We start from the raw sequence: 26,414 nt of genomic DNA on the forward strand, positions 1-26,414 counted from the left end.
CTCGGATGGAACAGTAATTTTTCAAATTTTGAGATGTTTAATTAGATTTATTTCGGAAACTACTAACTCTACGGTAATGGCTTAGATGACCTTTATTGTAGGAAATCAAATTTCCTATAAAAAAAGTCCTGTACAATTCTGTTTTAAAGTTAGTGATTTGCGAGTAAATTAAACAAAACCATGATATTTTGGAAAAAATTGGCTTTAAGATTTTTTACCGGCGTGACCGGTAACAAAACGTAAATTAGCTACAAGCACTTTTAAAGAGGAAAGATTCCTCTGTTATTTCCGCATAATAGCGACTTAATATCTTGCAATGCCGCAGAGCTATAGATAATTTAAAAAAAAAAATCAAAATTTACATGTTAATTAAATGGGAAAATTTCAAATTCATTTAGCGAGTACTTCAAATTAAAATTAAGAGCTCATCTTTGGTGACAATTTTTTTTTTACATGTTTAGAACATTATTCCGTCGATGGACCAGAAAAAAAATAGTCGTTTCAAACGAAGCACCCTAATATTCATAATAAGTTTAAAACCTTAAATTTGAAAATCCTTTTTACGTCAGATTCGCTCGAAACTCTTTAATTTTTGTAACTAGAGTATATTAAATTCCATTTTTTTTATCATTTCATTAGGTTTTACCTGTCTGATGGGTATTGATGCCAAACCGCAATGAAATATGTTATTTAAAAGCATTCGAATTTTTCGCTCGAAAATTTCCACGTTTTCAACCATGTATAAGTCTAACTGACTATGAACTAGCCATTAAAAATGCTTTAAAAAAAGTATACCCGGAAATCGATACAAAGACCTGTTTCTTTCATTTCAGTCAAGTAAGTTATAATTTATATTAATAATTTTTAAAAATTGAAGGTTCGGAAATAATGATTAAATCGATTATTTAATTTATCCTCTTTCTAAAAATGCCCAACAATACTTAATTTAAAGTAGTAACCAGAATACAATTAATTTAATATTACTTTGTTTTAGTCAGGGCATTTTTAAGAATTAGGAATCATTTGTGTCTTATTCACTATTACGGCAATTGAGCCTGTTTGTGCTTGTACTCTGACATCAAGTATTTCGTTGAAACTTACTTTTATGTGTGTATGTTCGTATGAAAATAAAATAATGTTTTATGTTGAATTCATATTTAATGTTGAGTTCTCAGAATTGATTATAAGACTATTATTTTTACGAGCTTGGCATTTAAATGAAAATAACTAGAACAAAATGTAGAATTTCAAAAAACTTTATTGAACATAATTTGTAGGGAAAAAACTGTCTATAAAAAAGGTCCTATGACGTTTTTTGATAAGTCTGATAGTTTTGCTGGAAAAGTAAAAAAATCTGGAAATTTATTATTGATTTTACTTCCAGCTCCAATAACTTTCGAATAGATGGATTTATCAAAAATTGACAAGATACCTTTTTTGTAGAGCGTTAGATTCTCTACAGGAATGTGCTATGGATTTATTTATATGAGGTGCGAATGCCGAGCTACAAAAATAAAAAAATAACAAATTTTTTCCCATTTTATTTAAATGGAAAATGGAAAATGAGAAATAGGCACCTCCAAATATTAATATTAAGAGCTCCGCTTTGAATAGGCTTCTTTTCTTACCTTCCTGAAAGTTTCCAGCCTGTTTTTTTGTCGAAAAAAAAGTCGCCTCAAGATGACACACCCTAGTGCACATAACATCTAAAAGTTTTGAATGATTTTTAAATATGGATAGCTTGATTCGATGCGAAATAAATAATTCGTAAATTCGAACTATTCGCATACTTCTAACGCGTAGTTATCTATGATCATACACGCACAGAATTTTACGGTATTTTTTACATTAAAAATTGATGTAAAAATTACTATGTTATAGTAACATGGGGACAGTATGGAATTTATTGCAAAAATTACCGGTAACGTCGAAATTTTTAAAATACATCGAACAGAATTTACAAGGTGCATTGTTAATTTTGGCAAAGCAACCGATTAAATTTTATCCTATCGATTTGTAAAAATTACAATGCACCTTCTAAATTCTGTTCGATGTATTTAGAAAATTTCTACGTTACTGGTAATTTTTTCAATGAATTCCATACTGTCCTCATGTTACTGTAACATAGTAATTTTTACATCAATTTTTGATGTAAAAAATAGTATAAAATTCTCTGAGTGTATTTGATAGCGTACTGTGTATTTTTTAACAATCTTATATATCATATATGGTCATATATAGGCATACAGATTTTTTATATAAAAAATTTGCGCTGAATATTATAACTACTTATAAACAGGATGTTCTAGTGTACAAAAATAGAAAATTTTTTTGATATCAGTTACAGCATATTGATGATTTTATTTTGCTTCTTTGAAAGTGATTATATTCTTTTAATCTTAGGTAGCACAGCTAAATTTCGTTGTAACTGCCAGTCGCATAGCCTAGTCGTCAAAGCGTCGGTCTCTCGTACTAAAGATCCCGGGTTCGAATCCTACCGAAGCGGGTGCGGTCATTAAAAAGTCTAGCGTTTTTTCTCTTAATTAAAAATTTCCAATTCGATGAGGAATTCAATTATTCGCATATCTGATAATCTTTGCGTCGCCAAAATAATTAAAAAAAAAATTTATTCAATTTTTTTTTTAATTAGTTAAAATTCCTATACATAGTCATATCAAGTCATATATGGCCGTATGAAGCTATGTATGATCATATATGGCCATATCTGGTCACATGTAGCCATGTTTGGAAAATTTCCATACATGGCCATATATGGAGCATTCATATATGAGCATGTATAATTCATTTTTCTAGGGTGGCGAGCAAAGTGGTGGACTTTATCTTTAAAATTATAATTTTTACGATATAGCATTGTGAATTTTATCTAAAATAATAAAAACTACAAATAACACAAAGACTTAAGCTCTTTAGTATAAATTACCATATGAACATTGTGAAATTTAATGTAATAAAAATTTTAAATAAAACTAGAAAACAATAATTGTTCGAGCGTTAGATTTGAACACGACATCTGTTGGGCGATTCCAAGTTGAGTGCTGGGTTAAAATCCCCTCGTACAAATAATTTATCAATTAGTAATTTATATCTGATTAGAAAGAAACTTTACAGCGATAATATTACCAATTGAATCTTCAATATTTTAGATGATAGTGTCTCGCATTAAGTAAACTTTTAAACGTTATGTTTTGACATTTTGATAAATGTATAATAATCAACGAAGAACAGCACTAAGTCAGTCGATCGTGAGATCTAAAAGAATTGTGAACTCTGATCGAAATTTACGTTGACTTGGTCTTGCCTCTTCGTTCGTGTTTTTGAGCAATAAAAGTTATCACTATTACATATGTAGTAGTTATCATTAAAAAGCACCTTCACGTTGAGGAACGCTGATACCGGCAGTCCTCACTTCTTGTCTTGCTCCTAGGAACACTGACGCTAGCAATCTAGTACTCTACCTAAGCGCTGTTACCAACTGTACAGTTAATCCCTAAGCCTCATCCCGAGCTTATGTTGAAAAAGAAACGAGGGAGCAAGAAGGCCCAATTACATAGGACTATCCGAACGATCCACGAGGATCTTGATCGCTCAGTTCACCAACGTATCCGTTTGAAGATCGTTGCCGCGGAAGTTCTCAATCCAGTGACGTTGGTCATTTAAAATCAGGTTAACGAATTACCAAATTCGGTTATCGCACTATCAGAGTTAAATGAAATTCGTGAGCCGTCGAGCTCGTGTATTGTTGTTCTTCTGCCAGACTCTATTGGTTTTATCCAACAATTTAAATCGCTTTCCTCTCTGGGTCATTTCTGAATCTATAATTAAAAAAGAAAATGATCATAAATTTTATTTTCGTAGCTCAAAATTAATATTATTCATTCAATTGTTTCTGCAGATCATCTTCCATTAGTAGAAATAATTACAAAATTTGAGAAATTGGAAATATTTATAATCAGCGTAATCTCATTTTAAGGTTAGAATCATAGCAAAAGTAAAAAAAAGCCATTCCGCAGCCAAAATGGAAGGTAGATTTTCCAATTAATCTATTTAAAAAGTTTCATACATATATATCTTGTGATACATATTAGTGTATAGTCATGATATAAAATTAAGCTCGGTTTCTAACAGTGAGAGTAAAAAAAGACAACGACTAATTTTCAATAGAGAACTTCAGATAGTTGATTTGACAAAACATTATATAGGTAATGCACCTAACTAACCTTCACATAAACAAAGTATAGAAAATTTAATTAGTATGTGATCATAATTGTAATTACTATTACGATAACAAGATCAGTTATAATTATCAGACGTACAGGTATGATTGAATCATCATAAATAATAAAAGAAGTACTTTTAAAATATAAAATAGCTGTAAAATTTACAGGTTATTTTGTGCACAATAAAATACAACTGACGAAACTAAATTACAATGGGACATATATGAGTTATGTGGAATGAAAACCATATTTTTAACATTTTTTGATTGAATTAAAATTTTCATGGCAATCAAATTATTGGAAGAAATGGTCAAAACATCAAGTTTAAAGTCATAAATTAAAGCTTATTAAATAAGCTTTCAGATACTTTTTACGGGAATTGTCTATGGGTATTAGTTTTTAAATTATATGAACTTGAAAGTGGATAAAAACTGATTTTTTCGAAAAATCGTGGAAATATCAAACAGCCATAACTTCTAAACTAATCGAACGATTTATCCCATCTTCGAACTTATCCGTGATATTCGCCCATAAAATAAGTGTGAAAAATTTCATTAAGATCCGCTAAGAATTGTAGGCGCAATCGTGTTCTCAAAACTTGGTTATATTACATATATATATATTTTTTTTTTCGAACTCTACTCAACGAATTATGATAGGTTATGACAAAATTCCTTGAAAAATCGACCATGAGGACAAATACAATACCTAGATTTTAAAAAAAATCTACCTAAAAGATATAAAGTTTTGAATCGCTTTTTATGATCCCATATATGCCCACCTCCAAATTATATTATCACTAGGTCTTCTATACAAATTTTAATATTGGATATTTCCTTGCTGCTAATTACTATTACGTATGAATATCAAAAGTAATTCAAAGTAAACATACGTACATTCAATTAATTTTATGTAAACAAATAAAACTTCGAGTAGAGTCACTTTGTAACCAGCGACACTAGAGACAAAAAAAATAGTGATAAAAATAAAAACTATCGAACTTGTAATTTTTTTTGGTGAATAATCAGTTTTCTTCATTAAACTTACAACAATAAATTTTATACCGGGGAACTTCTACTGGAGCTGTCACTCTAGCGACTTTGTGAAAGAGCACCACGGGAAGCATCTACTTCGGTCTTCCAGCACCGGAATTTATTAAAATTCAAGGAGGGAAGAAGGATAGAGTAATCAGTATAAAATATCAACTTACTTCTTGTTTATTTATTTATTATTTTATACACACACACCCAAACACGTATACTCTGTATATGTGTTCTCAGTACACGTGGCTCCCTTAGATACCCTCCGTGTATTACATATATGAAATCGGAGTCAGGCGACCCGCCACGTGATCACGTTATTCCCCAATACTTGAACTCTGAGGAGAGCGACTGCTAACTGTCCTTTCTGGTCGAAACCAGCCCTTTCTATACCCAGTCTGGGTCTACCCCTTCTCCAGGAGGTCACCTGACGATTCGCGTCAATCTATGATTCTTCTTTACGTCATTCGTAAAATTTAAAGGGCCGCTAGTCATTATATAGCCCATACTACTGACTATATCTATTTTAGCTAATGTATTATAGATATATATATGGTGATGCTCAGTCACCAGACAACCGTCGAAATTATTTATAACAATCCTTAAACAAACTGTGATTTTACCCTATCATAATTTTCATATATAAATTAAAAGTAGGGTAAAGTAGAAGTTTTATTATGTATTCCAAATTTATGAAATTTACTTACTAAAATTAAACTTTTATGAATATAACTTAGTGTTGATAAACAATACTGTAAAATCACATAGTATTACCTGAAAAAAAATTACTAACTATTTAAAACAATTAAAAAAACTTTTTTTTTTTTTATTTAATTATCTCTATTAAATAGTAACAATATATTTATAAGTACTTTTGATTCTCGTGGTTTAATTTGGTTCATGATTATGTTAACCAAGTGTAGGAAAAAGATGGAGCCTTAAAAATAATATTTAAAGGTCGCTCGAAAACATTTGATCTAGAGCATTCTGAAAGAATAAAAAATTTTGAGCGACCTTTAAAATTTTATATTTTAAGCTAAAATTTTATATTTTAAGCTAAAATTTTATATTTTAAGCTAAAATTTTATATTTTAAGCTAAAATTTTCAGGATTCATTTTCTTTATATGTAGCGGAAGGAGGGGGGGGCAAAATGGACCCCTTGGATTTTCGATGCCTCAAAGTATTTCGGGGCAAAATGGGCCCCCCAAAATTTTTAACGTAAAAAGTGTTTGGGACGGGGGGAGGGGTAAAACTGGACATTGAGGAAAAATGGTTACCCCCAAATTTTTCACATAATAAGTGTTTAGGCCAGAGGAGGGGTAAAATGGGCTGCCTAGACTTTAAAAAACCTATGAATATCTTTTAGCCAAACGGATTTCTAAAATTTATTCAACACAAATGATTAAAAAATTATAATAAGGGTTTGATTAAAGGGGGGTTTATTTGAAACATTATATGTTTTGGCGCCAAAATTAAATTTTTTAGAATTAATCGAATAGTAATTCAACGGAAAACTCTGAATTAAGTTATTTTAAGATCCAAATTTTCACTATTAACTTTTTTTTATACTAAATACATAACAAAAAGTTTCAAAACATAAAGCAAGCGAGAAACATACATTGAATTTTGTTGGGGGCTCGTTTTACCCAACTTTTCAGGAATTTTTAATTTTGATAAACACAGCAAAGCAACACCAAAAACTCAGCAGAAGGAAAAAAAAGTGAAGCAAACTAAAAAGCTCAGATTATAAAAATTTTTTGAGGGTGGCCCATTTCGCTCCACATTTTATAATTTTTTATTTTTAATGGACAGAACAAATTAAGGTAAAATACTTGGCAAGGGAGTAAAAACAAATAAAACAGGTAAAACGACGGAGGATTTGGAAATTTTTTTCTTAAGGGACTCATTGTGCCCCCCCCCCTTCTCCTACAAACAATTGCCGACATGAGAAAGAAAATTTAAAAAATTTCAAATTTTAGCCATTGTAGGAATTTTAAAAATTCTTGAGCGACCCTTTAAAAACATTCGATCGATCAAGAATTTTAGAAAGACTCCTCAATTACAAAAAAATAACATATTTTCATACGAGACTTGAAAAAAAAATAGTCGGTCAACATGAGTCGCCCTAATGTATATGTAAACTATATAAATATATAAAGGTGCCGCGACTACATATCCGCAGACAAAATTTCCGCGACAAAATATCCGCAGACAAAATAACCGCACGATAAAATATCCGCGGACAAAATAACCACATGACGAAATATCCGCAGACAAAATAACCACACGACAAAATATCCTCAAGAAAAATTTATAAGGTAATTTCGAAGAGCTCGAAAATGTACTCACAACATTGTTTTCAAGCTCAAGGAGCTCTAAAATAGCGGGAAGTTTTGGGGCTGGCCCGCAGGGTCAACTGATAGACAGATTTTTTTGTCCATGTTGAACAGATTTAATTTCTTCAGTCAATTTTATCGCGCGGATATTATGTCGTGAGGATGTTTTGCCCGCGGTTATTTTGTCCGAGGACATTTTTTCGTACGGTTATTTTGTCGCGATTATTTTGTCTTCGGATATTTTGTTACGGAACCATAAATAAGTATACCAACGAAAATTGTCGAAAATTCTACCTCCCATTGTAACTGCCAGATGACATTTTCTCCTGACTTATGATGGCTACTTTAGGTTAGAAACAAGCCCACAATGTAATTAGTAAGAAAAAAATTTATACGCCCTTTTGCCTTTACTCTCGTCTTTTAAAGCCAAAAAGATGTATAATTTAAGCTATACTTCCTTTTGGCTTACAAATTTTTGTTTTTCTTTTAATGTTTAGCTATAAAAGAAATTGACAAAACGAATAGCAATCAAAAAAAAATTATACGCTATTTTAGCTTTAGAGCGCGCGATTATTAAAGCCAAAAAGACGTATAAAAAAATAAGTCCTTTTGAAACTAGTAACACAATATATTAAATATTCCTTTTGTTTATCTAGGCTTTTATAAAAAATGCGCAAAGTCACCACTTGATTAACAAAACCAACAATAAACAGACGTCCTGAGTTTCATTATGTAGTTAATGAACTAAAATATCTTGCTTTGATTCCTCCTAACTGCATCGAAACAACATATGAAGCAATAAAAAAAGAAACTGAACAAAATTTTGGACAAACTTTTGAAAAATATTTTAATTATTTCGACAACCAATGGCTGAAAAAAACAGGACCAGCACAGATTTCAATTTTCAAACAAATAGAAGACAGGACAACAAATTTCATAGAATCATATCATAACCAGCTCAAAAGTAAATCTGGAAAACACCCTTCTGTTATTACACTTATCGGTAAGCTATACATTGTAAATTTACTAGTACACGTGTAGAAGCGCCGAAACTGTGTAAAAAAAAAAAATTCTTGCTGAATTTGTAAGAAGTTCTGGATCATCAACACTTTGTATAAAAACTTATCAGAAACATTAACCGATATTTTTACGGATCAAGTTTATTTTAGAAAAGAAAGTACAATTAGTACGGAAATCTTGAAAAAAACAGATCGCGAGCACAGCAATTGGAGATTTGTGTCTTTAAAGCACATATTTTATACAAATTCACGGAAAAATTATCTTATTATTTTTTTCAGAAACTTTTCATGAATTTAATTTAAAATACTTTTAACTGAATATTTTTACCATATGATCAAAATATATATTCAAAACTATTTTGCATTAAAATCACGAAAAGTTAAAAAAAAAATCTTGACGTCGGTTGGTCCTGCGGGTCAGCCCCAAAACTACCCGCTGTTTTCGAGTTCAAAAAGTTCGAAAATATTAGAGTGAATACATTTTCGAGCTCTGCAAGCTCGAAAATGCTTTTACATGCAATTGTTTTTTTATTAGCCTTTTAAACTCAAACAAGTTACGATTTATGTTAAAGTGTGAGAATTTAAGAATCGAAAATCATTAACAAACATGCGCTTTTTAAATTTTTAGTCCCGATTATGTTCAATAAAATAAATAAATTGCGGTAGAAATCAATGTCAGTAATAAAAAATTGAGATTTAAATGAGTTTTGACACAGATCAGAGCAATAACATTTGAAATATCCGCGAAAAATATTAAACACTGTGTTTTTTTAATTTTTAACTTCCCGCTTAGGAAATCGAAGATTTTCAAAAATTTCGGGAAGTTATTGTTTTCACCACGATTTTCGGCAATAGAGTTTTCATCAGATGTCGACGTTTTAAGGTCCTAGGAAGCTATTCTGACTATATTCATAATGATGTCCGAGTGTCTGTATGTATGTGTGCGTGCGTGTGTGTGGGTGTATGTGTGTGGTCTCAAAATTTTTAGGTAATGAATCGATTTGAATGGTTAAGGCGGCAATCGAAAGAGCTTCTGACCATCAACTTGCCTAAAAATTTCAGATCATTTGATAAAGTAAAGTCGAAAATATTGGCAAACTACGAAAAAAAAAAAATTTTTTTAGTTTTTCATTGATTTTTCAGAAACGAGTTTAACGATCGACACAAAAATGTAATGAGCTCTATAACTCAATTAAACGTGTCAATCGCCGCCTTAACCATCTCAATTGGATAATTTGTTCGAGAGATATCGTTAAAGACAGAAATGGTAAACGACGTTTTTTTCCAAATATCTTCATAACGGCTGAATCGTTGGCTTTCAAATTTTAATCAGCTCTAGAATTCAATAAAATGCGCCGATTGCCACCTCAAGTGTAAAAATTCTTCAATAAGTTCAAAAGATATCGGCGTTGAAAAGTTAAAAAAAATAACATTCTATGTAATTATTTCCACACAGAAAAAAAGGATATCTTGGCGTAAAAAATTTTTTCTTGCCGCAAGAATATTTTTTGCAATTTTGAATGAAAATGAAAATTTTCTTGGTTCAAGAGCAAAATTTTCTTCAATTTAGTCATCTTGGCATAAGATTTTTTTTTAATTCAACCAATATAATATATGTTTCTTGAAGTAAAAAATATTTTCTTAAAGTGAGAAAAATAAATATTTTGCCCCAATATATAATCAATTGTCCGAAAAGTAAAATATTCTTTCTTGAAGAATAATTTATTTTGAATCGAGATGATTTGTGACTCGAGTCAAGAATTAAAAGCACTCGATTCAATGGTAAGAAATATCTTGGCTTAAGTATTTGTTGTGTTGCGGCAAGTAAGTGTAGACGTTTGAACCAACAGCAACTGCACTCACGGCTCAACGCAAAAATTCTCTTTGGAAAGCTAACTGTACTATACTAAAGTGGCGGTAGTTTAGACTCTACATTGTACAGTGTGCTAACTAGATATGGGTAAAGTGAACGAATGTTCAGGAAATGGTCGGGTAGCATAACTGGTAAAGCTCTCGCGTGATGCCGAACCGGTCTAGGTTCGATTCCTACCATGAGCAAACAATTTATTTTTCTTAATTCGTTCATAAGCCATTTAATCAAGAGAGTTTATTCCTTATCCTCTCTACTGCTGTATTGCGGTGTTCTAAATATACGCATACACTTTCCTGCTTGACAATATTTAATATTTATATTAGGTTAGATTCACTGAAAAATATAGGTCGATATTTTTTTTTAAGTAGAGTCATTTATTTTCTTGAATCGAGACTAGAATTTTTTTAAGTCAAGAAAAAAAATCATCAATGGGAGAATTTTATGTCTTCCGTTAAGTGAATATTTGCATGATTCAAAAAAAGATATTTTATTAAGCTAAGATTATAATTTATTTAAATCAAAATTAAAATTTTCTCATTACAGTAGACCGTTGTCTTGAGTCGACAATGTAGTTTTCTCAAACTGAGAGTAAATGTTCTTCTGTCACGCAAAAAAAGTTCTTGGTTTGAGATGTTGATATATATATTGTGACAATTTATTATACTCACCAACCAAGACAGAAAAGTATCTTGTTTTGATAGTTTTTTTTACTTGGTTAGAAACAAAATATATTTGGCTTGAAATAAATATTCTTAAACCAAGATTATTTAACTTGAATTAAAATTTAATTATTCTTGATACAATATTTTTATAATATTAGTCGAAGAAAATGTTCTCGGATTAAAAAAACCCCAATTACTCAGCCCAAGAATAAAAAAATGAAGGCGAAAATTATCTTGGGCCAAGTTAACCTTTTTTTCTGTGCAGATAAATGAAAATATACTGTACTAAAATGTGTCTGAAATCATACAAACTTTTACTCTTTATGGTCTCTTTTGATAATCATATAATATCATCTAACATATACTTCAGCTTAAAACATATTATCAACGAAAAAATCGAAAAAACACAGTTTTTAATATCCTTCTCGGATATTTTATATATTATTGCTCTGACCTAACTCGAAACTCAATTAAATCTTGATTTTGATCACTGACATTGATTTCTACCTCAATACATCTATTTTATTAAACCTCAATACATCTATTTTATTTAATCGGAAATTAAAATTTAAAAACCACTTGATTTTCGATTCTTAAATTTCTAAACTTTACACTGATAGAAAGATTTATTTGAGAGTAATAAAATAGATTTATTTTAACTATTGTGAGAAGCTTCTTTCAGACAAATAAATATTTATTAATAGTTACCAAATAATTCTTCAGCGAGAATTATCGATAGATGGCTGAACATAATCATATGTAGTTGTATATATTAGCAAGAGACTAACTGGAAAGTAGTAACGTTGCTGCACGGCCATATTTTGTATGAAATATAAAAATAATTTTAAATAACGATTTGTTAATTATGCAATAAAAATAATTTTTTTATTTCCGAGTAAAAACGTAAAATAGCCGCAACACCGCTGCAACAGCGCTGCACGGGTTCTCAATGCACACAACACCGCAACAACAAATTTACAAAATAATAAAATTGTAATTTCCGCAACACCGCCGCAACACGATAGGACTATATTAATATTTTCTGAAAAAACTTCTCAAATTCCGCAACACCGCCGCAATACCGCTGCAACAAAGTTATGATAAAATAAAATTATGATTGCCGCAACACCGCCGCAACACTTGACAAACGAATCGTATATATTTTATCATTTTTGAAATAATTTTCTCATATAGAACAAGTAAACTTTGTAGTCACTGTCGGTAGTGTAGCCTAGTCGTTAAAGCGTCGATCTTTCGTTCGTAAGGTCCCGGGTTCGAATCCCACTAAAGCGTGCGCGGTCGGTTTATAATTCTAGCGTTTTTTCCCTAAGTTGAAAATTTCTACTCGGTTAGAAATTCAATTGATCACAACTCCCGCATCACAAAAATGATTAAACAAAAAAAAAAAAATACAAACATAGAGTAAATCTTTTTTTAAAAATTTATTTGAAATTTTAGTGCATAGCTATGTATATATTAGAAATTTTAATATATGGCCGTATATAATTCTCTTTTCCCGGATAATTAAATAAACATTTGATAAATACAATTATTTCTATTCTATTAGTAAAATTTATTAATAAAAATAAATTTTTTCACCCGGGGCCGCTGTGTTGCGGCGGTGTTGCGGCTATGACGGCAGAGAATAAGAAGTTAGCGTGTGGCGATTTTGTCCTCCAGACGGCTGTGGTGCATCGGTGTTGCAGCAGAAGATAAAAATTTAATTTTTTATTCGTCAAATTTCATTTTTACTCAGATTATAATATACTCATCTTCTCACTTGAAATAAATTTCTTTAAATATTTTTATTATTTATATGTTGAGAGAATGAAGTTAGATTTTCAAATACGTCAAATTGCGTCAAATAAATGATTTATGAAATATTAGTAAATCATTTATTATATATTAATAGAAATTTTTTTGTTGCAAGAAAATACTTTCCAATAAATAATTTGTTGACTGTTAATAAATATTTATTTGAACCTATTCATTAATAAACCATTTGTTAAATGTTAACAAATTCAAAAAAATCCTTCTATCAGAGTAGCATAAAACGTAACTTGTTAGAGTTAGAAAAGCTCATAAAAAACAATCGCATACAATAGGATTTTCAAGCTCGAACAGCTCGAAAATATATTCTCATTAATATTTTCGAGTTGCTGCAGGGCCAACCGTCGCCCAGATTTTTTGGTTGATGATATGATTCAAACTAAAAAACGAATTAAATGAAATTATATGGGGATCGAAAGAGACCATAAAGACGAAAAGTTGGCATGATTTTGGACATATTTTAGTACATTAAATTATGACTTATCCTGAAAAAAAAAACATAAAAATGTTATTTTCTTAACATTTTAGCGCCGATGTCTATTGAACTAATCAACCGATTCTTGCATTTAATGTAATCGACGCGTTTTGTTGAATTCTATAGCTGATTGAAATTTGAAATCGATTGGTTCAGTCATTTCAAAGATATTTGGAAAAACCCGTTTTTATATAATTACAAAAATTTTAAATTCTCTTAAATATTCCAAAATTTGTCTCGTTAGTTTATTGGAAAAATTTTTCAACAAAGTTTGTATATTTTATAATATTTATAAATGCGGTAAATTAAAATATTTAACAGACTTCATAAGATTTTATGAATCATTATAAAATCGGGTTTTCCAAACAATGTTACCTTATTTGGTAATTTTTAAATTATTTTACCAAACGTATGTGTACGGAAAACTCGAAAACACTAGTATATGTGCCCATATCAGGGCATATCAATCCATATCAAACCTGATCAAGATTTGTTTTCACAAGCATGTCAAAATATATATACCCTTATCAGGTTATATCAGGTCATATGAGGACATATAAGAAAAATTATATACAAGCATATCAAATCTGATAGGGACATATCAAATCTGACATGGACATATCAAGTTGGTATGGCTTGATAAGGCCAATTTTCATATCAGACTATATCAGAATATATCAAAAATTAAAAATGGACATATCAGATCATATCAGGTCAGATATGAATATATCAAATTTTTTAATATGGCCATATAAGGTCATATAAGGCTTGATCAGAAAATTTTTTCACGGCGTATTATACTATTTATCTAGCTATTATTGTTTGTGAACAATACTTTAAACTAAATCACCGTATTATATAACTATTATTTATTTATATTTAAATAAAAATGAAAGGCAATAATAATTAAGCCGATACTCGGGATGGCGCCCAACTATCTGCTGATCCTCCAACATATATGTACTTGAACTATTAAAATCTAAGAATAGTCTACAATAGTCTAATTTTGTTGGGCTCTTTAGGCTTTAAAAATGAAATTGAAACTTTCATCATATATAGAATAAGAAAAATTATTATTTTTCTTTTTTCTTCAGGCACTTTGAAATTCTTATTGCGAGAAGCACGAAGCAATTTAGAAGACTTGATGGAAAAAAAATTAACAACACCTGAAAAAAAAACGTCAAATTATAATTAATAATGAAGAATACAGCTATTTTTGGCAAAAAATAGATGAAAAAATTACTAACTCAGACAGCAAAGAAAATATTAATTTTTTACCACTAATCAAAGAATTATCAACTTAAAAAAAATTAGAAGATAGCGAAGCTAATCTAGTAATAGAAATAATGAAAAATGAAAAGAAACTGGAAGAAACGGAAAAGAATTAAATACAGATGGAAAAAACAGATAATAAAAAACAAAATACAAAAGAGAACGAAGAAAATCTTACTGTTGATGACTATTATTGCATAGTAAATGACAATGAACACCCCGAATTATTAGTAGAACAAATAAAATCAGTACGAAGAAAACTAAATGAATACGATGATATTAAAATAGCTTTTAAAGTAATCGATTTACCTTCAAATTTAGTTAACAGTAACGAAAAAGAATTATCATTTTCAGAAAATTTAAAAAATGAAAGTAAATATAATTACTACATATTTGAAAATTCAAATTTCACACAAACAACTCCATATGTTTTTGTTTTAAAAAAAGAAAAAAATGGCATTGCAAAAAACGGCAAAGGTTTGGAGATAAATATAGAAAATGAAATAATATAATAATAAAGTATGCTGTGTATTTTTTATTACACTAACAATAAAGTATGCAAAATATATTTTTATAAAAAAAAAATAAAAATAATTTTGAATATAAAAATTCTCATCCCCGATAAAAAAATTTTGTATAATTATATATTGTATTTAATTATATATGACTCCACATATAATCAGATCTGAAAATTGACCAGATCTGATAATATATAATCAAATATAATTATATATAATAATGCATGAATGAATATAGTCATTTTTTAAATCTCATTTAAAATATTTGTAAATTATTAATTAAGTAATTTAATTAGGATTTAATGGCTTCATTAATATTAAATGTCGGTTAAATTTGAATGAAGATTAAAAATAATCATGGGTTAACTATTATTATACTAAGGGATCACCCGTCCAATTAATGACTTATGTTGATGCTGTTTAACTCTGGTGATTGCTGGATTGTAGTCTGATCCCCTAGTCTGTTATACACGTACAATTAAAACAAAAATGCCATCTGGCAGCCAAAATAGAAGGTAGATTTTTCGAGAGTATTAAGTTTAAGGGTGAAAATAAAGGCTTCTTAAACAAGCTTTCAGACACTTCTTTGTAGAAACCGTCTATAAGTCTTACTTCTACAGTTATATGAACGTGAATAATAAAAGAATTAATTTTTCGAAAAATCGCGAAAAGTTCAAATAGCCGTAACTTTTAAACTAATAGACCAATTTAGCCCATCTTCGAACTTGATCAAGGTAATTACCTAGTAAATTAGTGTAAGAAATTTTATTAAAATCAGATTATAATTGTAGACGCTATCGTGATGACAAAGCTGGTTATATTCATAGGACATGCATGCGCATTTGAAACGTCTTAAGTAATAAAAGATATACCTTGAAAATATAAAATAATAGTGAAATTTAAAGATTATTTTCTTCACTATAAAATGAAACTGACGGAATTAGATTATGATGTAAAACACATAAATTATGGGAGATTGATATTGTCAATAGTAATTTTCTTAAGTTTTTGCAAACATTCAAGGTCACCAAATGATGGGAAGAAATACTCGAATCGTCAAGTTTGAGGGCAAAAATTAAAGCGTATTTAACAAGCTTTTAGATACTTTTCACGAAAATTGTCTATGAATTTCAGTTTAAAAATTATTTGAACTTTAACAGTAAAAAACTGATGTTTTCGAAGAATTGTGAAAAGTTCTAATAGCCATAACTTCTTAACTAATCGACCGATTTAGCCCATCTTCGAACTTAATCAAGACAATCGCTCATAGAATAAATATGGAAAATTTCATTAAGGTCCGATAAGAATTGTAGGCGCTATCGTGATGACAAAGCTGGTTATATTACATATATATATGTATGTAGCGACGACTCTTTAGGATTAGATTGAAACAATCACTGCCTAAGTCGCTACATACCAAAGAGTGCAACGTTGTGAGTGATAATGAGAAAGGGAGAGATGAAAAAGGTATTTGTGGGGTGAGGCGATTCGTCTAAGTATACGATAACTCAGACTCCTCAGTTAGGTGTGTCTATCGTATACCCCACCTAAGACGCCGAGTTGGAAGTTACATGTTGGAAATGTTATATAAATGTTATGTATTGAAATAGGTGTAGGGACGAGGTATTGTGAGAGGCGAGTTGTACAACGCCATCTCACAGAGTGAAGCCGAACCACAAATATATATATATATATATATATATATATATATGTGTATGTATTAAGGTAGGTAGGGTCTAAAAAATCAATCCTTAGGTAGATTTTTTTAAAAATCTAGGTATTGTATTTGTCCTCATGGTCGATTTTTCAAGGAATTTTGTTATAACCTATCATAATTGGTTGAGTAGAGTTCAAATATACCATTCGTTGAAAAAATTATAAATGTATATATATATATATATGTATATATGTAAAATGAGCGAATAAACTAATTGAATCTGGTTTAGGCGAGGTTAATTAAACAATTAAAAATTACTCAGATTTTTTCACAAAATAAATTATAGATTTATTTACACTTATTTACACTTAAAAATTATGAGAATTATGATTAATAGCGAATGCGACTAGATAAATTATACGCGATAGCGAATGCAACTCAAAGTTATTTTATTCACGTATAAATTGACACGTGGTCAGTAGCGGTTAAGTCAACAATAATTAATTAACAATTAATTATTGGCGAAAGAACAATTTATTTATTCTCAATAAATAGCAGCCTTGATATACTGTCTAAATATTGAGGATAAGTCAGCGTAGCGATTTAGTTATAATTTCAAACAAGTTAATTACTGAAACGGTTCAAACACGAGGTTGCAAGTAGCAAAGACACGTTGTAGAAAAGTCTGAGCGAAGCGGTTAGACAGATAGGTGTAGAATGAATATTGGTAGCGTCGTTGAGTCGTTGAGGAGCTTGGTGTCGACGTGGCAGCCTTGCTGCATATAACGAATTTTCCTATTGGCTTAAAAGCGCGCCAACAGGTAGCAGTTGATAGCGAGCTCTCTCATAGGTTGACCAATATAAGACGAATTTTGTGATTGGCCAGCTTGTAGCGGGTTCTCAGGACGTCTTGACACGATCCTGAGTTAGAAATTGTATGTGCCGGGCCCAAATAGCGAGTGACCCGGCACTATTCTGACCTTCAGTCGATAGCGAGTTCGGCAACTCCCGAACCGAGCGGAAATGCACGAAGCTTGATTCAAATTAATCAAGCTCGTTACTGAACAATATATATATATATATATATATATATATATATATATATATATATATATAATATAACCAAGTTTTGAGAACACGATCGCGCCTACAATTCTTATTGGATCGTAATAAAATTTTTTACGCTTATTCTATGGGAGATTATCACGGTTAAGTTCGAAGATAGGATAAATTGTTCGATTAGTTTAGAAGTTATGGCTGTTTGAAATTTCCGTGATTTTTCGAAAATATCAGTTTTTATCCACTTTCAAGTTCATATAATTTTAAAACTAATACCCATAGACAATTTTCGTAAAAAAGTATCTGAAAGCTTGTCTAATGAGCTTTAATTTATGATATTTAACTTTATGTTTTGGCCATTTCTTCCAATAATTTGATTGTCTTGAAAATTTTAATTGAATAAAAAAATGTTAAAAATATGGTTTTCATCCCACATAACTTATACATGTCCCATTATAATTTAGTTTCGTCAGTTATATTTTATTGTGCACAAAATAACCTGTAAATATCACAGTTATTGTATATTTTAAAAGTATTTTTTTTTATTATTTATGATGTATCAAACGTACCTCTAATCCCGATGATTATCACTGCTCTTGTCATTACGATAGCACCTACAGTTCTTAACGGAGCTTAATGAAATTTTCTACAGTTATTCTATTGTTACGTCCCAGCCTGCTCATCAGATGTCTCTGACTATTTTTAAATGCTAATTATTGAGAGATCGATCTGAGACCTAACTAATTAGTTAAGATGCATATTGATATTTTGACAAATGACATAATTTATACGTCATCCTATATTATAGAACATAATTTAACATAATAATATAATATAATATAAAAATAGAATTTAATATAATAATATAACATAATATAATAATATAAAATAATTGAATATAATATAGTACAATATTATTTAGAATATTTAAAACATATTGATAAAGTTATTTTTCTCTTAATATTTGTTATGTACAAATAAACGCTGACGCCTCGAGTAAATCCTCGAGACGTGCAGCTGCACAAACATCTATTTTGTTCTAAGATAACTTTTGTTCATAGATAAGTGACTCATTTGTTAATAACAAAAACGGAGAAAGCGTAAGAACGGAGAATGGATCATTCGAGAATATTGCTTATCACGATCCACCCCTCTATATCGAACGATGCGCGGGCCTGATGCCCAAGCGCCTCGTATTGATAAGAGACACTTTAGTTTTTCTCGATCAAGAGAATCAGTCTGAAATATAGAATCATAGAGAGCAGTCAGGCTCAATACTAAATACTCAACTTTTTTCTCACCCTTTTGAAGTTATTGTTAGACGAACTTTAACAATTCATAAATTGATTCAATTGTATATTTTCACATTATTGAAATTATTCTTTTACAATTGAATAAATCGGATTGAGATATAAAATAATAACCAGTTTATTTCAACCACCGAATGGTGGCTGTTCAACCCCTACTAAATAATTTTTTATAATTATATGTAAGTTCTCATTACGTCCAATTCAAATCGACCGCTCAACCACGCCAGCGCCAAAACATCGACCAGGACGTAACACTATAAGCGATTATCTTGATCAGATTTGAAGATGGGCTGAATCGATTGATTAGTTTTGAAATTATGGTTGTTTGAAAAAATCAATTGTTATTCACTATTTACGTTCATATAACATTAAAACTAAAACTGATAAACAATTCCAGTAAAAATTATCTTAAAGTTTGTTTGATATGCTTCAATTTATGACCTTTAGCTCTATGTTTTGACCATTTCTTTTAATAATTTAATAGCCTTGAAAATTCTAATGAAATCAAAAAATGTTGAAAATATGGTTTTCATTTCACATAACTTATACATGTCTCATTATAATTTAGTTTCGTCAGTTGTATTTTATTGTGCATAAAATAACCTGTAAATTTCACAACTATTATATATTTAAAAAGTATTTATTTTATTACTTTCAATGGTTCATACGTACCTGTACGTCTGATAATTATATCTGATCTTGTCATCATAACAGTAATTACAATTATAATCTCATACTAATTAAATTTGCTATACTTTGTTTACGTGAAAGTTAGTTTGGTACATTACCTATATAATGTTTAGTCTAATCAACTATCTGAAGTTCTCTATAAAAAATTAGTCGTTTTCTTTTTTTATTCTCACTCTTCGAAAACGAGCCTAATTTTATATCATTACTATAAGGTAAATGTCCCAATACCGGAACGATTTGATAATCATTATATTATATTTCAACTCGTACGCGATAAAACTAAATAAAACTTCCTTTATTTGAAACCTTAATCTTTAAGTTAAAAAATAATATATAAAATAGATTTTAGAAAATATTTAAAATATTAAAAAAAAAATTTTAATTATAGCATTAGTCTCGGATTCATGACTTTTTCATGTCTCTTAATGGTTTTGCTGAGAAATCAGTCAATGGTCTTAAGCTTATAGAAAATGCATAGAATTACTTTTCAATAATCTTTTTTTTATATGTGCATCTTGAATGACATAAAATTCAAGAAAACATATTAAAAATATGAAAAAAATAGTATTATTATATTAATTTGACTGTACGTCTATTAGAACACCAAAATGAACCCGTGCCCAGTACCGGAACAGCCAATCATATTAATGTTATCGATAGACATTAACGGTGAGTTTTATTGACTGGCTAAATCAAGTACAATATTAATTATTACTGGAGCCCTAATATTTAATGCAGTATGTATGATTGTTATAAAAAATAGATTAAGTATAAATAAACTCTAATTTAAATCATAAAAAATAAATTTTTGTTTTTATTTTTTTTTTTTAATTATTTTTCTAGTATAACCTCAAATGATTTATTTTGTTTCTATTCTTTAGTTCAAAATATTTATTTTCATTGAATATTCAATCATTTTAAAATTTTAAATACATTTTATATTATGAGTGTGATATAGCAGACATCAGACAAATTTAAAATTATTAATAAATCGAGTAAATAATTAATAATATAAAATTTAAAAAAATGCAAATTCAAAAAATTTTGAAATTAATAGTGCTTTTGTGTAAATATTATTTTTTTAATTATTTATCTTATTTATTTATAATTTTAAAGTTCTCTGATGTCTGCTACATTCATACTCGTTTTACATTAATATTATTTAATAATCATTAATATTTTCACCATGAATAAATGCAAAAAATAACTTATTTTATTTACTGTTCCGGTATTAGGACAACCGAATTCCCGTATTGGGACAAGGCTATTTCAGCGTTCCGGTATTGGGTCTTTTGGGTGTCATAGAAAAAAATTTTTTTTTTATATTAAATTTAAGAAAAATGAACTAATTTGATTATTTTTGAATTGGTAAATGTCAATTCTATATGATGTAATAAATTATTTTGGTTTATAATTTATTTGAATATTTTTAAAACGATAAAAATCAGTCATATACCCTTCGTCGTTCCGGTATTGGGACATTTACCTCACACTAATATATATCACAAGATATACATGCATGTATGAAATTTTTTGAACATTTTTTAAATAATGGGGATTTAAGTTTGATTGATAGTTCACAAAATAAAACTTCAATACCAAAATAAAAATATTTTATAAATTTTTTCTGTTATAGATTCTCCTTATACTAAACTGGCACGTATCAGCCCAGGATAATCTATCATCACTAAATGATTGATAATTTGGGAGGAAAAAAAAAAATGAGAATTTAATAAGATAAACTCATCCTGTAACCGTCATACACGACCTGAAATATTTTCACAAAATAAAACAATACTCTAATGAATACTTCAATTAATTCGAGAAATTCATTAATATTGAAAAATGTAAACAAATATCTTTATTTTACCAGGACCCAAAATACATTTTCCCTTTTAAATACACTCATGCCAAAAATTAAAGAAACCAAAAAATTCTTAAAATTTTTTAATCATTTTTGCAAAGCTGTAACTCCGTGGAAAATAATCGTATTAAGATTGAAAAAATAACATTTTGTAGCTTAAAATCTCTTATTTTAGTGCATTTTTATAAATAATTTTTTAGAGCTACAGCTATTGCGCAAACATAAGAAATATCGCGAAACAAAAGTTTTAAAAATTTTTTTTTCCAAAGAGTCTATGGGCCGTGGAAAAATATTTCCAGATAAAACAATGCATGAGCCAGTTAGCGAATTTATTTTGCTGTAATCTGTATTTTTTTAGAGATTCGTACAACTTGTCGCTAAGATATCAGCCGTCAAACAAACAATGATCCTTTTTGTTTTGACAGTCAATATTTCAGGTATTAGTGATCGCACACTAAATTGAAGATCGGCGTTAAAAACTAGAATAAATTTCTTACAAGAGCCTTTCATCATTTTTCGAAAAAAAAACAAATTTTATTCGTTTTTAACACTCATTAGAAGCAAATACAAAAAAATACCTTTTTTGGGTTTTTCCGTAAATCAAACGTTGTTTTGTAAATATCAATGAAAAGACTAATGTTTCTAATTTCTTTTTTTAGCTTGATGTACCCCCAATAACCCTGTAAATTTTTCAATTGATGTATCAAACCGTTTTTTTCGGGGTGATTAATTAAAGTTTTGTAAAAGAATTGAAGGAACAAGTTTTGTTTCTTAAAAAACGTAATCATAATCAAAATAAAAAAATTATTTGTTTTGGACTTTTCTTATATTTTTACGTCGGTTACTCAGTAAATGTGAAGAAAAGAGAAAAAAAAAATCTGTGTACCGATAGACCCTGCAGACCAGCCCCAAAACTTCCCACTGTTTTTGAGCTCCTTGAGCTCGAAAACATAATTACTTGAAAATTTTTCGGCTCTTCGAACTCAAAAAACTATTAGACCGTCAAAAAAATGCATTTTTCACGTGGCTCTGATGAAAGCTTTATTTTTGAAAATTGGACCGAAACCAATAATTTTCTTTTTTTTTTAATTATCAATTTTCATAGCGGTAAGTTAAAAAACAACGATTAAATTTTATTTTTTTAAATCAATTTCGTACCTTAGAAAAAAAACTCATATCAATATTTATTTTAAACTAAAAATTGAAATTTTAAAGAAAATTTCAATCTCGGACAACTCTCGAAAACCGACCAAAATTACACAACTGTATGATCTATTTTTTTGTAGGTTTATTTTCAATTTACATTTGAAAGAACAAAATTTTCTGAATAAAAACACTTGTTCATCTTGAAAAAAAAAAAAAAAAAAAAATCGAAGAACCGTTAACCGTACAAACTAACTTCCAAATTTCATACTGTTTTGGAGCTCGAAAAGATGTTTTTTAATACATATTAAAAAAAAAAAATTTAAATACCCGTTTTAAATTGAACAGTACACTTGGTGTTGAACTCGATTAAAAAGTAAAGTAAAAATATCTTTGAATAATTAAAGAAACAAAAATTAAAAGAATTAGAAATATTATTAACTTAAATTATTATTTACCGTAATGTTACGTCCTGGTTGATGTTTTGGCGCTGGCGTGGTTGAGCGGTCGATTTGAATTGGACGTAATGAGAACTTACATATAATTATAAATAATTATTTAGTAGGGGTTGAACAGCTACCATTCGGTGGTTGAAATAAACTGATTATTATTTTATATCTCAATCCGATTTATTCAATTGTAAAAGAATAATTTCAATAATGTGAAAATATACAATTGAATCAATTTATAAATTGTTAAAGTTCGTCTAACAATAACTTCGAAAGGGTGAGAAAGAAGTTTAGTATTTAGTATTGAGCCTGACTGCTCTCTATGATTCTATATTTCAGACTGACTTCTCTTGATCGAGAAAAACTAGAGTAAGTCTCTTATCAATACGAGGCGCTTGGGCATCAGGCCCGCGCATCGTTCGATATAGAGGGGTGGATCGTGATAAGCAATATTCTCGAATGATCCATTCTCCGTTCTCACGCTTTCTCCGTTTTTGTTATTAACAAATGAGTCACTTATCTATGAACAAAAGTTATCTTAGAACAATATAGATGTTTGTGCAGCTGCACGTCTCGAGGATTTACTCGAGGCGTCAGCGTTTATTTATACATAACAAATATTAAGAAAAAAAATAACTTTATCAATATGTTTCAAATATTCTAAATAATATCATATTATTTTATGTTCTATTATTTTATATTATTATGTTATGCTATATTATTATATTATATTATATCCTATAATATAGAGTAACTTATTAATTATGCAACTTGCTAAATTATCAATATACATCTTAGTTAATTAGTTAGGTCCCAGATCGGTCTCTTAATAATTAGTATTTAAAAATAGTCAGAGACATCTGATGAACAGGCTGGGACGTAACACCTCCCCACCCGGTAGACAAGCGCCCCGCTTGTTCTGGGCCTTAGATCTTGTTGTAAATGTAGTTTATTTTCTTTATTGTTTTATTTGTAACTCTATTTTACCCATCTTCGAGTTTAAGAAATCTAAGTACCGACCTGTGACCTACGACTCGACGCCTGCCTTTTTAGTGGCGACATTAAAAAAAATCCATTCTCTTTCTAATCCGTCTGTTTGTAAACCATGGTAAACATTTTTATGGTTTTATTTTAATGACGATGTTCTTTTTTTTCCTAATCCTATTTGTTTGACGATTGAGATAAATTATGCGTCACGTATGCCGCATCTGTGGCCAAAAAAAATTATCTAAAAATTTATATTTTTTTTTCGTAAAAAAAAAAAAAAAAAAAAAAAATATTTTATATATTCATAAAATTATTTACCGTGTTTTTTTTTCTTTATTTAATTTAATTTTTTTTTTTCAAATTATTTAAAAGTAGACTATATGCGTATATAAAAAAAAGATTTTACGAATAGGACAAATTCATAAAATTTTCTTGTAAAATTATTAATATGTTCTTTTTCAAAAAAAAAACTTTTGATATAATGTTTGTAAGAAGTTTATGCTAAGGAGAAAAGAAATTCCAAAACCTCAAACTATTATTTGAATGTGATTTCTTTTCGGTCTTCTTGATGTAATTATTACTATGATTTTAATTTTCTTTTAACTGTTTTAAATATATTACTTTATCGTAGCTTATAAAAATTCCTTTATTTCTTTCTTCTTCTTTCTATTATTTAGTTAGTTTTTTTTTTTTTTTTTTTTTTTTTTTTTTTTTTTGAGTTTTTAGTATTGTTTTCTGAATTTGTTTATTAATGTTAATAAGTATTATTATATTATTACAATGATGTATCTATATTATATCTAAATATTTGTATATATTTATTTCTTAGTACTACTTACGACTTTTCTGCCTTCATGTGCTAATTCTGTGTATTTGCATATAATTTTTTTGTTTTCCTGCATTTTGCATATTTTCTTGTTTATTTTTTTTTTTTTTTGCTTAAAATTCTATATACATTTGCATTAAAATTATCTATTAAATAATATATAAAGAAAAAATTAATCTACGAATTCTTAATTTTATATTAAAATTCTATTTGAGTCTATATATTGTTAAAAAAAAATTATTTTTTTTTTGTCTTTTTTTTTTATTTTTAATTTTTTTGATGAAAGTTTATAGACTGGAAGCTTATTTTTTTTCTTAGCATTATTACTCAATTTCAATTCATAGCAGATAATATTGGTACTATCATTCTTATTAAAATTTCTGTATAGAAAGTAAATTCATTCATTAATTATAAAAGTTATTAACATGATGTTTTTTTTTTTTTTTATATATATATATATAGTGTGAGAAGGCAAAAAAAAAAAGAAAAGAGTAGAACAGGAAAGAAAGAAATATGAGAGGTACAGATTTCAATGTATCTACAAAAAGACGCATGTGTCTGGGAGGAAAAAAAAACTATTTATTTATAAGCAATTTTGGCTCTATCACAATGAATGATTTTTCTCTTTCCCGGTTTACATTCGATTTCTATATCATTTTTATCAGGAAATATTTCTGTAACTTTATACGGACCTAAATAATTATCATCAAATTTACCATCTCTCTGATTCTTTACTAAAAATATATTTTGGCCTATTTTGAAATTTACTGGATTAATTTTTTTATCATACCGTACTTTGGATCTTTGCTTTGAATTTTCTAAATTTTGTCTTGCTTCTTTCCGTAATTCTAATAATCTAGTAGCAAGTTCTTTAACAAAATCTGCGTATGTAGGAATCTCGTCTAGATAGGAAAATTCTGATGGTAATCGTGCTTCTTTACCAAAAACTAATTTATACGGCGTGAATTTCGTACCTTCATGTACACTCGTGTTGTAAGCAAAGGTGGCATGAGGCAACCATTTATCCCAATCATCGTGACTTGTAAAATGTTTAATATAATCAGTTAAAACTTGATGGCTTCTCTCGAGAGAACCATTTGCTTGAGGATGAAAAGCTGTTGTCTTAATTTGTTTCATTTTGAAAATTTTGGCTACGCAACCCATT

General features: G+C 28.9%; 1 protein-coding gene across 5 annotated transcripts in view; it reads left to right on the forward strand.

Moving 5' to 3' along the window:
• Window positions 1-26,414, forward strand: part of LOC103574379 (TNF receptor-associated factor 4) — a 99,806-nt gene that overhangs the window by 23,345 nt on the left and 50,047 nt on the right. For 3 of the 5 annotated variants that reach the window (XM_053739313.1, XM_053739314.1, XM_053739315.1), the window contains one exon: window positions 640-837. The exons of the other annotated variants lie outside the window; for them this stretch is intronic. In XM_053739313.1, the coding sequence (XP_053595288.1) occupies window positions 664-837 (174 nt within the window). In that variant the 5' untranslated portion in view covers window positions 640-663. The remainder of the gene's footprint in view (window positions 1-639; window positions 838-26,414) is intronic. 5 annotated transcript variants of the gene reach the window in all.

Source organism: Microplitis demolitor, chromosome 5, assembly GCF_026212275.2.
Source record: "Microplitis demolitor isolate Queensland-Clemson2020A chromosome 5, iyMicDemo2.1a, whole genome shotgun sequence".
Classification (NCBI taxonomy): Eukaryota; Metazoa; Arthropoda; class Insecta; order Hymenoptera; family Braconidae; genus Microplitis; species Microplitis demolitor.